An 18,880-nucleotide genomic window follows, 5' to 3' on the forward strand; every position below is an offset into this window, starting at 1 on the left:
AGATTTGTATGGAATCTTTAGCCGTAAGCAGAAACACTTACTCATGTAACGGAAGGTCTCCTCAGCAAGGACTGGAGAAGTAGTTTCAGGGACATGATTATGGCAGCCTGGAGAATGGATCCAATCATCATTTTCAGAGAGATATAAGGAATCCACATGTAACTTGTATTGAGGAAGTTGTTCTTCTAGCATGCTCACCAGTTCTACTTCAGGGAGGTCTTCATTAGGACAAGCAGCTAAAGATAAACACAGGCATCATAATACAAATCAATTTTGGGATGAATGCTGTGGGAACCATTACTTTTCTGTGATAAATAATGTGTTTTCACCTGCTTTGACAGCAAAACATTCATGACAGGTTGTCAATGCTTATTTAAACCAAGGCTAGTGAGAAAGAGCACAATCCTTCATACATCTACCAAAATAGCATTATAAGAAATTAGCTGCCCAGTCAGCTCTAAGCTACTGAAGTTGCTCTATGTGGGGTTATTTCTCTGGTGATCAATAAAAGTGAAATTCATTATTAACTAAATAAACAATGGGCATGCTTTCATGCATGACTTGATATCAAAGCTGTAGACCACATCAGATAACTATCTCGAGATGAGTTATGCTAGTTACATAAACCTTTGATATAAATTAGGAAATGTGCTTTTTTTGCAACTCCAAACACTTTAAAAAATCTTCTAAAGGAGGACCAGGTGCTTATCTATCCCACCTTTCAACACAAACCATCAAAACCATTTCAAAATATGAAGTAAGCCTCTGTAGGGAAGCACAAGTGCCCTTCCCAACATCCCCATATGTATGGACTGGTTCAGAAGGCGGAATGCCAAGGCTCTCGTACCACCCACCGTCCCTATCTGCAAGAAGCTGTGATTTCTCATCTCTTACTTTGGTTTTAGTATGGTTCCCCTCCCTTACACCAGCTCTGCAATTATCCTTCTTTCAACTCATGTACCATTGAAAATACTTGGACAGTCTTCTTTACTTATAGGAGGCCTTGCTGTGAGAGAGTTTGAGTTTAGTCAGCTCTAAAAAGAAGCTACTGAAGACTGTAGTTTTGAAATGTTCTCTATGCACTGTTAAGCATTTTTAAAAAGCTACTACCTGCATCTTTTAACTGACTTTTCAGCTTACCAGTAATGCTCTCTGAATCTCTGTGGTTGAAATTCATGAGGTTTGCTTCACACGTCAGTTATTTGAAAACCACATCCTGTATTCATGTTGCTCCTTCTCATTTTGGTTGAAAGATGGCTTTGGTTTAAAAGCAGAGTAAGCAACAGCTATTAATCTACTCTGGCATTATGAGTATGCTTTGCTTATATGTGGGCTGGATGATAATTTAGGTCCAAGGATTATACATTTGAAGCTTGCATCTCATCTGATATTATGATGTTTATGTTATGGTCTTGCCTGGATCAACCACCATCTTGAAAGAAAAGCAAAAACAAAAGAAATGGTTGTTAAAATAGAGTTTTAGATACAAACCGAAACAAAATGCTGAGAGCCAGTGTGGTGTTACTGGCTAGAGGGTTGGACTGGGAGTCAGGAGATCTGGGTTCTAGTCCCCACTCGGCCATGGAAGCTCACTGAGTGACTCTGGGCCAGTCACACACTCTCAGCCCAACTCATAGGGTTGTTGTTGTTGTGAGGATTAAATGGAGAGGATTATGCCCATCGCCTTGGGTTCTTTGAGGAGGAAAAAAGGTGGGATATAATTGCAATAAATAAATAAATAATAAAATGCTAAGTTGATTCTATATATACACAATGGCAGGGTGACCTGGTAGTGATGACAAAATAATCAGACAACCATGGTTGGATCCCACTAGATTTTAAAAACACCTTGATTTCCATTTTTTTAAAATGACAAGATAAATAAACCCCCAAATAAGTGGTACAAATGTTGTGGTATTGTGATATTGCCAATTGCTCTTTTTCTTTCTTTGTCCAGGCTAACAGATTCTCAAAGACCAATTCATTTTCTGCCACATTATTTATTCAGCACTGTCAGTGCACTTGAAACATTACAGAGTCCAAGAGAAAATCCTGTTTGTTTCACAGTTGGGCTTTAATATGCTATTCTATATTTTCTGAGGCAGAACCCTAGTACTGAAAATAGGTTTTGAGGCTGAAGCTCGGCAAGTCCTGGCTTAAATCAAACTGTAATATAATCAGATGCCACTATGAGGAAAGTTACTCTTTTTAGTCACACTCAGCTCTCCCTCTTCTCTTAGGCACTGGTCCCTAGGATTTGCAAAAAAAGTATGTACTTGACGATGAAGCAGAACCTAAAATCTAATATACAACATATGCATATTCATTTGAACACTGTTCCATTGTGTGGTAATTAAACACTCAGTTCTGAGACCAAAAGGTTGCCAAGCCTGCTTATGCACTTGATTCCAACATCATACCAAAAAGAGGCACAGTAAGATATGAAATCAACAGCAGCTTTAGACAAGGGGTGTTGAACCTCTTTCAGACTGAGGGCCAAATTTTGGAAAAACTCTTGTGTGCCACATGCCAGTCATGGGTACAACCAAAGGCAAAAGGGGTGGAGCCAGGGAAAGCAGCATGGCCCTCTGGGAAACCTTGGAAGACCAGATTGGGCCTCGAAGTGTACCAGTTTTGGTCCTGAGGTGTAACACCTCTGCCTCAGACACTTGTGATGTAGAAGTGTGCATATGTCACACAAGCATGTTTAAGTATATATTTAAACTGGTAATATTTCAAGAATGCTTCAAACATGACATTTCCCCCAAACTAGATAATCTCCCTGTAGGGTAAAGTGTGTACAACATCATATATGTAGTATGGTGTAAATGTTTACTTTGCTACAAGCATATAGATCAGGCAGCTGGTTGCTCAAACTGTGTACATTCACTACAACATACGAAGACTACATGGGGAGACCACTGTTGATGATCATCTCTACCCGGTTTGCCCACCACCCTTGCCTGGACCTGCTGCTTAGAAAGAACTGCTGCTTGGAAGGCCTTTCGCAGCTGCCCCAGGAATAGAGACCTTCAGGCAAGTGAAGTTATATCATCTTTCTTTGGCATTTTGGTGATGGCTTCACTTTTAGGCGGGGGTGGAAGGATGTGTTTGGGTTTTAGGTTTTTGTTTTAAACATTTTACTGATCTGTTGCTGTTTTATATTTGTTGGAAGTTGTATTTTATTGTATTGTTGGTATTTTATATTTGTATTAACTTTTGTGAGCCACTCTGGGTGCATTTTTAGCCAGAACACAGTATGGAAATAAACTATGTCAAAGGAAACCCTTGCACTATGCTGTATATATAACAACGCTTTCCTAATGTTGTCTCCATTTAGGAAAAAGAGTATACATGATGCAGACCTTATTTCTTAAATATTTTACAGAAAACAATCATGTAAATGCAGAAAAACTTACAAGTAGCCTTCATTCTTACACATAGTCATGTTAGCAACTGCAGGATTGGACCTGTACCAACATTTTTTATGCCAGTAAAAGGAATCTGCTTTTACTGATTGAATTTCTCCCTGATACTAAGAGTTGAGCTCCAATTACTGTTTTCAGGCTGGAAACAATTAACACTCTCCTAAAGAGGATGTCAATTACATTCACAAGTGACAACGCTATAATTATTAAAAGGTAAATTATATCAGGTTAAGTTTGTTCTCCAGTTAATTCAGCACACAAATTCCATTAATTCAGTGTACTTGCTTCAGAAGAACTTTATGAATCATAATGTACTTCCCCGTTTCTTTAGAAGTTTGTAGCTTTTCATTACATTTAAAGGGGTAATCTGCAAATGTCATATATCTATTAATTGGAGCACTCCAAGGGACTCTATAGTATCTCTTTATAAGAAGCGCTTGGCATTTAATAAAACATGTTTCTCTGAACTTGAACCTGTTCGCTAATCAGAAGCACTTTCAATGCTGTTATGAAGAGAGCCGGCATAATGCTACATTTATTTCTTGTATTGTAATCTACTTTAGGTAAAAATCAAAATTAAAGAGTTGTCTAAAGTGCATTACGAGAGCAAAGAAAACAGTTTCCTCCTCTCACAAATGGTTTAAATCAAGTATGAACACCAGACAGGCCACTCAACAAGATCAGCCTCGGATGGCCTTCTCTCTGTCCCATCAGCCAGGACAGCTAGGCTAGTGAGGACGAGGGAGAGGGCCTTCTCTGTGGTGGCCCCCACTCTGTGGAACTCCCTCCCTAGGGAACTCCGCCATGCTCCCTCTTTAATAAGCTCCCACCACGTGTTGAAAATGTGGTTGTTCAGACAGGCATTTGGGGTGGGCTAGGGAAATTTTAGAAAATGATGTTTTAATGTGTAATTTTATTGTTTTTAAACTGTTTGTATTATTGTACATTGCCCAGAGTAGCTGGGTGACCAGCCAGATGGGCGATTAAGAAATTTAATAAATAAATAATTATGAAGAGCCTTATTCAAAACAAAAATAAAGGTGGGAATTACATTTTAAAGACCATAAAGTCTTATTTCCAAATTTTTATGGCAAGCCCTTGTATTGCCCCTGCAGTAGGCCTCTTAATTTAGAGGTGCCAAGGTAGTGATAAATCAGATCCAGGTTTACTTACAAGGAGTACTTTATTGAGTACAATCAGCACACAGGCGTACCCAATGGTTGGATCAGACAGCTTCGCTGAACCTAGAGCCATGGGGTAAAATGGGTTTTATACCATACATGTTAGCAGTGAGGCAGCATGACAGCAGCAAGAGTTAATCAGCATTGATTCCCAGCATAGGCTAACAGTGCTTGTTCAGGAGAAAAACAATCGGAACTTTCCCAGCACAGCCGCCTGCAGCTTTAAGGCAAACTAGCTTCACTTCTCAGGCACATCATAGGCCCTGATAGGATACTAGCCTTCGTTAGCATGGAATGTGCTGAGGCCACACTATTGACCTTTGACTCATCTCACATGCTCAGAGGCCCACTAGCAAGGGAACTGCACCAGTAATGAACCTAATGGATCTCTAGGCCCGTCTAAAACTACAAGTGACTTGGTTACAGGCTGGAGCCAATACAGCCCTTCTCGATTATTTATCCATGGCCAGTTTTCTCTACTTTTTATGAAGATGTAAAAAAGCTTGCCACCTCTACAAAACAAAAAACAAGCAACACAAAAAACAAGCAAAATGAACAAGCAAAAACCAAGCAAAATAAAAAAACAAGCAAAACAAATCCTTAAAAGCAATCACTACATACTGTATATGTACTCTGGTCTAACATAATCACTTATAGGTTCCCAAAGTTTTTTTTTTAAACTTGGACGTTTGTTGTAATTTTACCTTGATTCCTGATACAAAAACTTGTTTGATATCATATTTATCGAAGTCTACAATTTTAAGCCTTTTAAAAAATTTACAAAGTTGCCAAGCACATTCTAAGCTCAGTTTTGGACTTATTTTATTTTATTTATTTGGACCACTTATTTTTATTCACTTGTTATATATACACAGCTTGTCCTCCAACAAGTTCAGTGAGACATTTTAGCCTCACAAGAACACAGTGAGTTATGCTGGACTGAGAGAAAATAACTCATCCAAGGCCACCCATTTAACTTTATAACCCAGCAGGAATTTGTACCTATCTTCCTCTAGGAAAGCCCAGACCTCTATATAAATCAGAGCTTGATTTATAGCTAACTTTAATGGATGGTGCCGATATAATAGCCTTGTTCAGATAAGAATGAACACAGGTGAGTTTTTATGCTCCCCTCCCCATCTCCTGAGAGCCTCGTGTGGCGCAGAGTGGTAAGCGGCAGTATTGCAACCAAAACTCTCCCCACAACCTGAGTTCGATCCCAGCGGAAGCTGGGTCTCGGGTAGCCGGCTCAAGTCGACTCAGCCCTCCATCCTTCCGAGGTCGGTAAAATGAGTACCCAGCTTGCTGGGGGAAAGGTAGTCACGACTGGGGAAGGCAATGGCAAACCACCCCGCTACAGTCTGCCATGAAAACGCCAGCGCAAGCGGCGTCCCTCCAGGGGTAATGACCCAGTGCTTGCACAGGAGGAATCTTTCCTTTCTTTTCCCCATCTCCAGTGCTGATATGAGGAGTTTCATTTTAATTTTAAATTAACTGAATATTGTCTTACTGTCTAAACTTGGAGAAACTATGGTTAATCTTAACTATGGTTGTTGAAACAACCCAGCTTCAAACCAAAAATTCTCCAAGCATCTGTGCTTGGACAGGTTCATGCAACCATTTCCTTGCCCCTTTTGGTTTATAAAAACTCACAGGAAGGGAACAGCTGGTTGGGCCAGGGAGGTGATCAATGCCTCCTTGCTAGAGAAAATGGTTCTGGGCCACCTGAAAGAGGTGGTGGTGAGACCACTCCTGAAAAAACCGTCCCTGGACCCAGAGAACCTTAATAATGTGGGCTGATGGCAAATGTTCCTTTCCTGGGCAAGATCATTGAGCAGGTGGCTGCCAACCAGCTCCAGACACTATTGGATGAAATCTCTTATCTGGATCCATTTCAATCAGGGTTCAGGTCAGGTTTTGGTACAGAAACAGCCTTTGTTGCACTGTATGGCTGATGACCTATGTTAGTAGAGAGGTGGGGGACTGTGACCTTGTTGATTCTCCTTGATCTCTTGACGACTTTTGGTACCATTGACCATGGTATCCTTCTGGGACAACTGTTTTGAGTTGGGAGTGGGAGGCACTGCATTACAATGGTTTCGCTCCTACTTGGATGGTCAGCTCCAGAAGATGGTGCTTGGGGAACACTTCTCAGTCCTGTGGATTCTCCAGTATAGGGTTCCACAGGGGTCAGTTTTGTCCCCTATGCTATTTAACATCTACATGAAATCATTGAGTGAAATCATCCAGAGTTTTGGAGTGCATTGCTATCAGTATGCAGACAACACACAGCTCTATTTCTTCTTTTCATCTTCATCAGGTAGGGCTGTGGATGTGCCTGGATGTGCCATTGGACTACATGAAGGCTAATAAACTGAAACCCAATCCAGGCAAGACTGAGATGTTGTTAGTGGGTGGTTCTTCTGACTGGATGGAGGGTGCTCAACCTGATTTGGATAGGGTTGCACTCCCCCTGAAGGAGCAGGTTCATAGCTTGGGGGCTCTGGGGCCATCTTAAGTCATTTGAGGCTCAGGTACCCCCAGTGGCATGCAGTGCTTTCTCCCAACTTTGGCTGGTAGCCCAGCTATGCCTCCATCTGGACAGGGATAACCTGGCTTCAGTCATTTCTCTCTGGTAACCTCCAAGTTAGATTACAGCAATGCATTCTATGTCAGACTGCCACTGAAGATGGTTCAGACGTTGCAGCTTGTGTAAAAGCCTGTGGCCAGATTGATAACAGGGACTAGAAGGTCCAAACGTATAACAGTGATTCTAGCCCACTTGCACTGGCTGCCTATTTATTTCCGCAGCTGATTCAAGGTGGTGGTTTTGACCTATAATGCCATAGATGGCTCAGGACAGAGCACCTCTCCCAGCATGAACCTATCCATATACTATGCTAATTGTCTAAGGCCCTCTTCCAGCTGTCTCCTCTGAGGGAGGCTTAGAAGGTGGTAACAAGGGAGAGAGCCTTCTCAGTGGTGGCTTCCCAATTTTAGAATGATCTCTCCAGCAAGGCCCGGCTGGGCCAACATTGTTATCTTTTCGGTGCCATGTTAAGACCTTCCTCTATTCTCAAGCATTTGGCAGCATATGATAAGGTTTTTAATCAGGTCCTGGGATTCCTTATTGTTGATTGTTAAAGCTGCTTAAGATTATTTATGTGTGTGTGCGTGTGCATGCACGCGCACATGCATGCTGTCTGTTTTTATGTTTGTATGTAAACCATTTTTATATTATGTACAATATTGTATTTTTTAATATTTTAATCTTTGTAAATTGCCCAGAGAGTTTTGGCTATTGCCAATTTGTGTGAGCAAGCCAAGGCACAGACAACTGGGAATAAGCAGCTCAAATGCATAACGGGAGACCTCTGCCAAAGCCTCTGTTGCTATTTTCACTGTGAAGTAGAGGGCTAAGGATTCCTTTGCTTCTGCCTACATGTAAGTAAATCAGTGGGTGGAGCTAATAATGCTGGCCCCTCAGCCTTGCTCCATGCAAAATATGCCTTCTCAATTAGTTGACAGTTAGGGCTTTGAATTATGTATGGATGGAACAGAATGGAAACATTTTCTATGACCTTTTACTGGCTTTTCAAACTTCAGTACAAATGTCTTTTGGGGAGATCTAATATGGTGGCCCTGGATAATGTGACAGATTTGAAAATGACAGATATGCATGGTTGTATATGTAGGCGCCACATGTAACACCCCCAGACACCTCCTTGCATTGCATTTTCTGGGTGAGTTTTACTTTCACAAGTGAGGAAAGCTAGGTTTAAAATGTGATTTTGGCATAGCCTGACCATGCTGGCAAGCCCTACATGCAGTATGTAATATCAAAGTGGCATTGGGCAAAGAAATTGAGGGCATAGCACAGCCTCCACATATGAGATTTCCACCCACACGAGTTGCAAGAACATTTTCAAAAGTGCTGGGAGGAAAGAATACGATACTCCTGTGAGGCAAAAAGTCAGGCAGTATGTTGCATTATCATACTAAGAACAGGATTATAACAAACAAAATTATTCTCTGCTACAATGTTTGGAATAATTTTGAAAGCTAGAATCCAATCAAATGGGCACCTCAAAGAAACAGAAAAGGTACAAGTGAGGAAGAAACAACAGACCTTGTGTACTAAGTGTAGCACAGAAGATAGAGCAAAATGGTTATTAGGTGGAAGAACAAAATTACAAAGATAGCAATACCATCAGTTGCTGATCTATGCCATGAATTATGTAGAATTATATACTTGTTACAGTAAAAATGGTAGCATCCTGAAATCACAGATGGAAATCCTTTGTGAACAGCTATCAAATCAATCTTCAATCACTGATTGACCTCATTTCCCCACTTTCTGAATGGTATCTATTCCAGCTGCTTTTAAACAGACCCCACAACATAAAATTTAGATTAGACTCTCAATTTCTCTCTAAAATATAACTAAACAATCCAGCTATATTGCATACTTCGTAGTCAGTGCCAACACTAAGTAAAGGTTAGCAAAGTTGTTTTCCTATATCCACCACCATTGTACAATACCAATATTATATATACCAGCAATCCAAGAATACCATTAAAATAATATTTGCAAGTATAAAATCTCAGTTTTCTAGATTATTTATTCTTTATATTTCCGAAAGTTGTTTTCCTATATCCACCACCATTGTACAATACCAATATTATATATACCAGCAATCCAAGAATACCATTAAAATAATATTTGCAAGTATAAAATCTCAGTTTTCTAGATTATTTATTCTTTATATTTCCGAAAAGAAACATACAATTTTGTGTATTCAAGGTAGGTTCGTATCGTTACAGAGATGGCAAGCTAATGATTCCAAAAGAGATGCCATATTAGTCTGCTGGAGGCAAAAAATAAGATAACCAGTGGCACTTTAAAATACTTAGGCTGCAACCCTACACACACTTATGTAAGTAGTAAGTAGCATTGAACTCAATGGGACTTCTGAGCAGACATGTCTAGGATGACACTGTAACTTATTTTTATATGACCTTTAGTGCAGTAAGATCTACTTTATTAGATTCATAAATAAAATAGTGAAGGTGGTAGATATATTTAGTAGCAGAGTGGGGGAATTATGAGGAGAGAATAGACACAGCCCAATAACAAAGATACAATATATAATAAAATCAATTCAAGCCCAACAATACTTTGAAAGCACTTAAAATATTTTAAGAAGAGACACTCAAATTTTCCTGAAATCTGTCTAAATAATATTGGAAAACTGAGACTGGATTACTAGGTCAGCAACTAAAAAAAGCAAGTTGCAAATAATTCTATTTTGTTCTACTTTATCTTCTGCCTATAAAGTTAGAGGACATAGAAGATAGCATAATGTTATCCCTCCCACCTCCCTGGTACTGCCTGGTTCTCTGGCAATCTTGATTTCAGATAGCTGTTGTCACAACTCCACAGGTGCCTCTGGCCGTTCCAGTACCGTCTTGCCAAAAAGCTGCCCGAATATGCCCTTATATATAAGTCACTTTCCAATAATTAATTTTTAACATCTTAAGAGTGCAATCCTACGGGGACAGGCAGCCACCTTCGAACTCGAAGGTGACCGCCTATCCAGTCCAGGGCAGGAGAAGCACGGACAGGATCGTTCCCTCCGTGCTTCTCCTGCCCTACATTTGCGGCCAGATAGTCAATTTTGGTTATCTAGCTGCAGGAAGGTGGAGCGGGGGAGGAGGCTGCCAGACGACACATAGGATTTGTCGTATCGGCATTTCTGCCTTCCCCGCCCCAGAACACCCTGTTTTGGCCGCTCCGCACTCCTCTTTGCAGCGTGGGGCTGTTTCACGCTGCCTGCAAGGCAGCGCAGAAGGGGGGGGAAGGTCGGTTCTCTGGGAACCGACTTTGGAGCGCGGGCTCCGAGGTCGGTTCCCAGAAAACCAGATATCCTATGGCCATCTAGCTGCTTACCAGTGGCCATAGGATTGTTCCCTTAATCTGTGAAGTTTCCTTATACATTCTCTTTTATTATAGAGGTCAATCTTGCAATTCAGGAAAACAGAAAGCTATTGATTCATTTCCTGCTGATGGAAAGGGCATAAACATCTATTTATCACTATTAAAACCATTATTCTCAATATGAAAGTTTCAAAGATATATCAACAATATACAAAGGAGTTACTTATCCGTTTTCCTCTACGAATTCATGACATTTTGAACCAATCATAGGCTGAACTCGGCATGTTAATTTTCTATGTGCATGGAGTTTTTTTTCAAGATGGAGTACTTAAATATGTAACGCCCCTCCCTCACCTTGCATCATGAAGTGGTCTTATCCTGGAAAAGCTTATAACGATCTGCAGAATGAAGAAGTAAACTGACCTCAGCAGGCACGATGCAGTTATGTTGTAAAGGGGCTAATGTATTAATGGCTTTGTCCTGCGACATTTGTTTAGACTTGATGGTCTTTCGAGCATTTTGTAATTTATTTTCAGGGCCAAGGTATAAAACATTCTACATTTCTTTTGCACCAGCTTCATTAAATATCATGGAGCCTCGTGTGGCACAGAGTGGTAGGCAGCAGTATTGCAGCCGAAACTCTCCCCACAACCTGAGTTCGATCCCAGCAGAAGCTGGGTCTCGGGTAGCCAGCTTAGGTCAACTCGGCCTTCCATCCTTCTGAGGTCAGTAAAATGAGTAACCAGCTTGCTGGGGGAAAGGTAGTCACGACTGGGGAAGGCAATGAGAAACCACCCCGCTATAGTCTGCCATGAAAACACCAGCAAAAGCGGCATCCCTCTAGGAGTCAGCAATGACTCGGTGCTTGCACAGGAGGAACCTTTCCTTTCCTTTCCTTTCCTTTCCTTAAATATCACTTTCACTGGATACTGGTGGACAATCTATGTCTTAATTAAGGACAAATAACCCACCAGAATAAAAGCTACTATTTGCGTCCCGTGTCCTCCTTCCTGTCCTATATTTCTGGGGTGAGGGGTGCACACCTACTACTGATGACACAACCCTGGTTAAAGGATCAAGCTGCATGACTGCACTCTCCTCTCTGATAGAAATCCTCCCCACCAGATGTAACGGTGGTTAAGGCTTATATTGGCACTGGTCTTATCCACTGTTAACATGGCTTTTGAAACCAGCTTCAAAAATGGATTTCAAGTTTTGGCAAATCCTGTTCAAAGTTGGTGCTTAAGTCAACCTTAATCATGACTAAGGCAGAGGAGTGTTTGCACAAGAGAAAGGGAGGGAGTACATGATTCTGTACCCATGATTAAAGTATATGAAGTGTTACATCAGCATTAGCTCAGAGACAGATTAACTATGTAACTCCTTTTATATCAATGTGATACACATATTAGCAGAAGGTTTTTTGACAGGCTGAGACTTTGCACAAAGAAATACAGATATACCATGTATTTCAATTTCTTCAAGATGATTTCCTAGAGTATATACTGCGGACAGAGGAAGTCCATATATCTTTAGATAGAAATCCACTTTGGGAACTATGGGACTAACCAAATTAGACTTGAAGAAATCTTAAGAAAAATATACCTAGCTAAAATGAATTGATGAAACAAGATTTTGCAGTCTCTTTTACCACCAGGCTATGGAATATTAAACAAGAATGGCAGTTACATTTCATCAAAGGAGCTTCAATCCCAATATAATATTGGTGTCTTTATACATTAACAAGCATTTTTGCAAACCTAGAAATGCAGGACAAATATATAAATAAGTCAGTAAAACTGAAGCTGAAATATACCATTTTTATAAACTAAACTTGGCACAAAGGGCTTATTAAATATATTATGAAAAAAGAGAGCTACCCATATCTTAGAAATACCATATCAAAAATATATTTACAGTGTTCTCAATTAACCATGACCTCTAGGTTTCCGGCTGCACATAAATGAATGAGAGATGGCCAAACCTATTAACTAGTAAAAGTTATACCACAATTCTAGAAGATTAGCATGGCAAAGTGCTCTAATATCTTTAATGAAATAGGATTCTGAATACAGTATTAGTGCCTGACATCACCTAAGTTGCCCTACTCTGGCAGAACAACTCGAGGAAATCATACAGTGACTGGGTTTTAGGGATGGTGGAGAATTCCGCCACGGATCCCCGTGAGGCCGAATGTCAGTGCATTCGGCCCCCCGGAATCCGTGGCGGAGCAACCCCCCCCCACGAAACGCACGCAAAACGGAGCCTACCTGGTGCCATTCACCGGTTGGTGCTCCTTGAATGGCGGCTGCGTTGGTGGCCGCCATTCGCCTCCCCAGGAATGCTGTGATACGCTACGTAAGTATTTACGTAGCCTATCACGGCAAAAGGCAGCTACGCAAATGGCAGCGGCCGCCATAGCCGCCGTCATTTGCGTAGCTGCCTTTTGCCGTGATAGGCTACGTAAATACTTACGTAGCCTATCACGGTAAAAGCGGAGACACAAATGGTGTCCCCTACGCAGGACGCCATTTGCGTCCGTAGCAGCCTGGCAGCAGCTGGAGGCCCCGCTGTGGATTGGCCCGGCCAGCGGCTATGCAGACTGGCCGAGAAGCGGAGCTGGCCGGGCAGGATTCCGGGGGGGAGGAACGGATAGCCCCCCGCCCCATCGAGGATTCTGGGGGGGGGAACGGATTGCCTCCCCGCAACTGCAGACCCCAGCGGAGCCAGGTAAGTGGGGTTTTGTACACCCCTCCTGGGTTTGGATGTCACAATAACCCACGATGGGTTAAATAAGCCACGATGGCTTATTTAACCCATGGTGGGTTATCGTGTTGTCTGTTGGGGATTTTTTAAAACCACAATGGCTTACTTGGCTAAAATAATCCACTCTGATAACTCACGGTTTGCAGTAGGGTTTATGTAACCAATCCGTGAGTTATCGTGTCATCTGGCGGTCACTGTGGGTTATTTTGGTTGCCTAGCAAGCTGTTCCACAAGAGCGGTCAAAACTGCTGCCACTCTGCTCTTTGCTGGCTTTCGCGCTTAGGAAAGCCCACAGTATCAATGCGGGGAAATAAGCAATTTCCCTAATGGGAACAAGTTAAAGCGACCAGCAGTGTCAGTGGGGGAAGGCACAGTTTTGCTACTGATAAAAGTAAAAATAACAAAGCCAGCCGTGTCGATGGGGGAAAATATGCATTTTTGGTTTTGTGCTAAAGTGCTATAGCACTTTACGGGTATTCGGAACCAGTTAAAGCAACAAGGGGTATGCTAATTCACTCTTGCGCTATAGTGCTTTACTGGTATTGAGAACAAGTCAAAGCAACCAAGCCAGCCGTGTTAATTGGGGGAACTGCGCAATTTCCCTAAATTAACAAGTTAAAGCAACCTAGGCAGCACCTGAGATTTTCTCTCCTTTCAAAGTTATGGCGCAGGGTTTTGATGGTGCATTGGGTGCCCCCTTACTAGAGGAGGCTGGGTATGAGGTTTGGTCCCACTCCTGCTAATCCCCAAGGTGTTATACTCGCCACCCCCTTTTTGGTGCACCTGGGATTTTCACTCCTTTCTGAGTTAATGTGCAGGGTTTTGTTAATGAGTGAAACAGTGACACTGCTTGGGCAGGAGGACTGCAGCAAGGCAGGGGGTGGTGGGGGTGACTCCGATGATGCACAGTAGCTTAATAAGCTACTCACAGTAGCTTGTCAGCTTGCTCGTGTGGCAGGGGATCATGGATTATTTAAAAAATAAGCTACTGTGAGTATCTTATTAAGCTGCCATGGCTTAAAGTGATGTGTGAACGCAGCCAGTGAGTTTATCACACAGTCTAAGCCACAGCAGTTCCATTTCAACCCACTTTTCAATGGCTTTATTCAACTGATTTACTGGGATATCTGCTCTTGTAACAGCCATTGCATATGACATGCCACTGTTATTTTCAGGCTCTCTGTATTGTGCCAAATCTATTTTTACTCACTGCCAAAATCTAACTCTTCAAAACAGCAGTCTAACAGCAACCTTCCCAATTTTAAGCATGCAAGGAAACTGTATGCCACTACCATCTTAGGACTTTACTTGCCAGATATTTAAGCATAATATTAGAACTTGTAGACAGAATGTTCAGATAACCCAGCCTCCCCCAACCTAGTGCTCATCAGATGTGCTGGACTACAACTACCCCAGCCAGCATGGCCAGGAGCCAGGTTGGGGAAGGTTTTGATAGCCTGTGTAAAGACATCATGATGCCACATCCTATAGCACTGTCAAAGAAAAGCCTTTCCCAACCAGGTGTCTTCCAGATGTTCTGGACTTCAGCTCCCATCAGCTCCAGCCAGCATGGCCAATGGTCAGCAATACTGGGAGTTGTAGTCCAAAATATCTGGAGGGCACAAAGTTGGGGAAGGCTGGCTGAAAGTAAAAAAATGTATGCTAGAACATATTTGTCCCAGAGATAACATTGGCTCAGTACACTTCTACCTCCTTATGAATATTTCGAATGGCATTGGCATTTATTTATTGAATACAGGTCACACCCTTCTGCCATCAAGCTCAGGTTGACATATATGGGACTTGTCCCCACCCCATTTTTATCTCTTAACAACCCTGTGAAGCAGCTGCAGGTTAGGCTGATTGATTGGCCAAAGATCACCCTGCATGCTTTATAGTTGAACAAGAATTTGGACCTCGGTATTTTCTCATTTGGGGAGTATAAAAGCCCTGTATGAATCATTCCCAACCATCACTGATGTAAGATTAACAGAACTATTGAAATAGCAATAAAGTAACTCTTCTTAACAAAGAATGGCATTTAATAAAGTATGCACCAAATGAGCATCTCTTGTTTCAAACAGTGAACATTCTGCTAAATATGTCCCTTGTATGAGGCTTTAAAACATCTAAGTATATCAACAATTTATCTACATGTAATCTGATAAATAACAAATCACTTGGATATATTTCTATCTGAAACTGTAAACTTTCTGTTCTTATTCAAACCTATATTGAGCCCTTCAATATTTATTAAGTTTACCGCAGTAACACTGACTCCACACAGACTACTTGTTTTTTATTATTTTGCCTCCAGCTGGGATTGATGTCACCCAGTAGTATATGCAACACTGTAATGCTATTTAAGAAACAAACAGTGTCTTGTTTTGGAGTGGGTGAAGAGGTTGGGCTGTATCCAATATTAGCCCTACTTAGAAAAGATCCACTGAAATGAATGGGATTTAAGTCAGACTAACGCTGGATACAAACTATTGGATACGATACATTCTCTAATCTGGAGAATTATTTAACTGACACATTAAGGGCGCAATCCAATGCATGTTTAGACAGAAAAGGCCTACACCTCCCAGCATTCCCCAGCCAGACACGCTAGCTGGAGAATGCTGGGAGTTGTAGGCCTTTTCTCTGTCTAAACATGCATAGGATTGCGTCCTAAGCCTGTGATGCTAAACACACCTACTTGGAAAGAAAGTTAAATTGAAAGCAATGGGATATTTCTAAACTAACATGCATATGATTGGGTAATGATCGACACACCCTTAAACATACCCCTCAGGATCTACCATGATTACAGTACTTATTTCTTCTGCTATATACAGTCATGTGAAAAAGAAAGTACACCCTCTTTGAGTTCTATGGTTTTACATATCAGGACATAATAAAAATCATCTGGTCCTTAGCAGGTCTTAAAATTAGGTAAATACAACCTCAGATGAACAACAACACATGACATATTACACTGTGTCATTATTTATTTTACAGAAATAAAGCCAAAATGGAGAAGCCATGTGAGAAAAACTAAGTACACCTTATGATCCAATAGCTTGTAGAACCACCTTTAGCAGCAATAACTTGAAGTAATCGTTTTCTGTATGACTTTATCAGTCTCTCACATTGTTGTGGAGGAATTTTGGCCCACTCTTCTTTACAACATTGCTTCATTTCATTGAGGTTTGTGGGTATTTGTTTATGCACAGCTTTCTTAAGGTCCCGCCACAGCATTTCAATCGGGTTGAGGTCTGGACTTTGATTGGGCCATTGCAACACCTTCTTTTCTTTTTCAGCCATTCTGTTGTAGATTTGCTGGTGTGTTTGGGATCATTGTCCTGTTGCATGACCCAATTTTGGCCAAGCTTTAGCTGTCGGACAGATGGCCTCACATTTGACTCTAGAATACTTTGGTATACAGAGGAGGGCATGGACGACTCAATGACTGCAAGGTGCCCAGGTCCTGTGGCTGCAAAACAAGCCCAAATCATCACCCCTCCACCACCGTGCTTGAGAGTTGGTATGAGATGTTCGTGCTGATATGCTGTGTTTGGTTCTTGCCAAACGTGGCGCTGTGCATTATGGCCAAACATCTCCACTTTGGTCTCATCTGTCCAAAGGACATTGTTCCAGAAGTCTTGTGATTTGTTCAGATGCAACTTTGCAAACCTAAGCCGTGCTGCCATGTTCTTTTTAGAGAGAAGAGGCTTTCTCCTGGCAACCCTTCCAAACAAACCATACTTGTTCAGTCTTTTTCCAATTGTACTGTCATGAACTTTAACATTTACCATGCAAACTGAGGCCTGTAGAGTCTGAGATGTAACTCTTGGATGTTTTGCAATTTCTCTGAGCATTGCACGGTCTGCCCTTGGGGTGAATTCGCTGGGACGTCCACTCCTGGGAGGATTGGCAACTGTATTGAATGTTTTCCACTTGTGAATAATCTTCCTCACTGTAGAATGATGGACTTTAAAACGTTTGGAAATGGCCTTGTAACCCTTCCCAGATTGATGGGCAGCAACAATTGCTTCCCCCTTCATGGATCACTGCCTTGTTGTGGCGAAGGGGCTTGCGTAACTCAGTGAAGCCATAAGCTATGCCGTGCAGGGCCACCCAAGACGGACAGGTCATGGCAGAGAGTTCTGACAAAATGTGGTCCACTGGAGAAGGAAATGGCAACCCACTCCAGGATTCTTGCCAAGAAAACCCCATGGAACGTATCACAAGGCTAAAAGAGATGACGCCGGAAGATGAGCCCCTCAGGTCGGAAGGTGTCCAATATACTACTGGGGAAGAGCAGAGGGTATTTCCAAGTAGCTCCAGAAAGAGTGAAGCGGCTGGACCAAACCCGAAAGGACACTCAGCTGTGGATGTGTCTGGTGGTGAAAAGAAAATCCGATGCTGTAAAGAACAATATTGTTTAGGAACCTGGAATGTCAGATCAATGAATCAAGGTAAGCTGGAGGTGGTCAAACAGGAGATGGCAAGACTGAACATCGACATCTTGGGAATCAGCCAACTAAAATGGACAGGCATGGGCGAATTTAATTCAGGTGACCATCATATCTACTACTGTGGGCAAGAATCCCTTAGAAGAAATGGGGTAGCACTCATAGTCATCAAAAGGGTGGGAAAAGCAGTACTGGGGTACAATCTTAAAAATGATAGAATGATCTCAGTACGAATCCAAGGCAAACCATTCAACATCACAGTAATTCAAGTCTATGCCCCAACCACTGAGGCCGAAGAAGCTGAGGTTGATCGGTTCTATGAAGACCTACAACACCTTCTAGAACTAACACCAAAAAAAGATGTCCTTTTCATCATAGGGGATGGGAATGCTAAATTAGGAAGTCAAGAAATCACCGGGATAACAGGCAGGCATGGCCTTGGTGTAGAAAATGAAGCAGGACAAAAGCTAATAGAGTTTTGCCAAGAGAACACGCTGATCATAGCAAACACTCTTTTCCAACAGCACAAGAGATGACTCTACACATGGACATCACCAGATGGTCAATATCGAAATCAGATTAATTATGTCCTTTGCAGCCAAAGATGGAGAAGCTCTATACAGTCAGTAAAAACAAGACCTGGAGCTGACTGTGGCTCACATCATGAGCTTCTTGTTGCAAAATTTTGGCTTAAATTGGAGAAGGTAGGGAAAACCACTAAACCATTCAGGTATGACCTAAATCATATCCCTGATGAATATACAGTGGAGGTGAGGAATAGATTTCAGGGATTAGAACTGATAGACAGAGTGCCTGAAGAACTATGGACGGAGGTCCGTAACACTGTTCAGGAGGCAGCAACTCAATCCATCCCAAAGAAAAAGAAATGCAAGAAAGCCAAGTGGCTGTCTGATGAGGCCTTACAAGTCGCTGAGGAAAGAAGGGAAGCGAAAAGCAAGGGAGAAAGGGGAAGATATATCCAACTGAATGCAGAGTTCCAGAGAATAGCAAGGAGAGACAAGAAGGCCTTCTTAAATGAACAATGCAAAGAAATCGAGGAAAACAGCAGAATGGGAAAGACTAGAGATCTCTTCAAGAAAATCGGAG

The 18,880-nt window shown here is 41.8% G+C and overlaps 1 protein-coding gene across 3 annotated transcripts in view; it reads right to left on the reverse strand.

Annotated features, from left to right (window-relative positions):
- TRAK2 (trafficking kinesin protein 2) overlaps positions 1–18,880 on the reverse strand; it is a 54,113-nt gene that overhangs the window by 28,464 nt on the left and 6,769 nt on the right. For all 3 annotated transcript variants that reach the window (XM_084817721.1, XM_084817731.1, XM_084817712.1), the window contains exons 2-3: positions 1,141–1,432; positions 42–236 (exon numbers count right to left, since the gene is read on the reverse strand). In XM_084817721.1, the coding sequence (XP_084673847.1) occupies positions 42–236; positions 1,141–1,177 (232 nt within the window). In that variant the 5' untranslated portion in view covers positions 1,178–1,432. The remainder of the gene's footprint in view (positions 1–41; positions 237–1,140; positions 1,433–18,880) is intronic.

This window comes from Heloderma suspectum, chromosome 1 (genome assembly GCF_057233095.1).
Source record: "Heloderma suspectum isolate Gila_16-S chromosome 1, 16-S_ref, whole genome shotgun sequence".
Taxonomy (NCBI): domain Eukaryota; kingdom Metazoa; phylum Chordata; class Lepidosauria; order Squamata; family Helodermatidae; genus Heloderma; species Heloderma suspectum.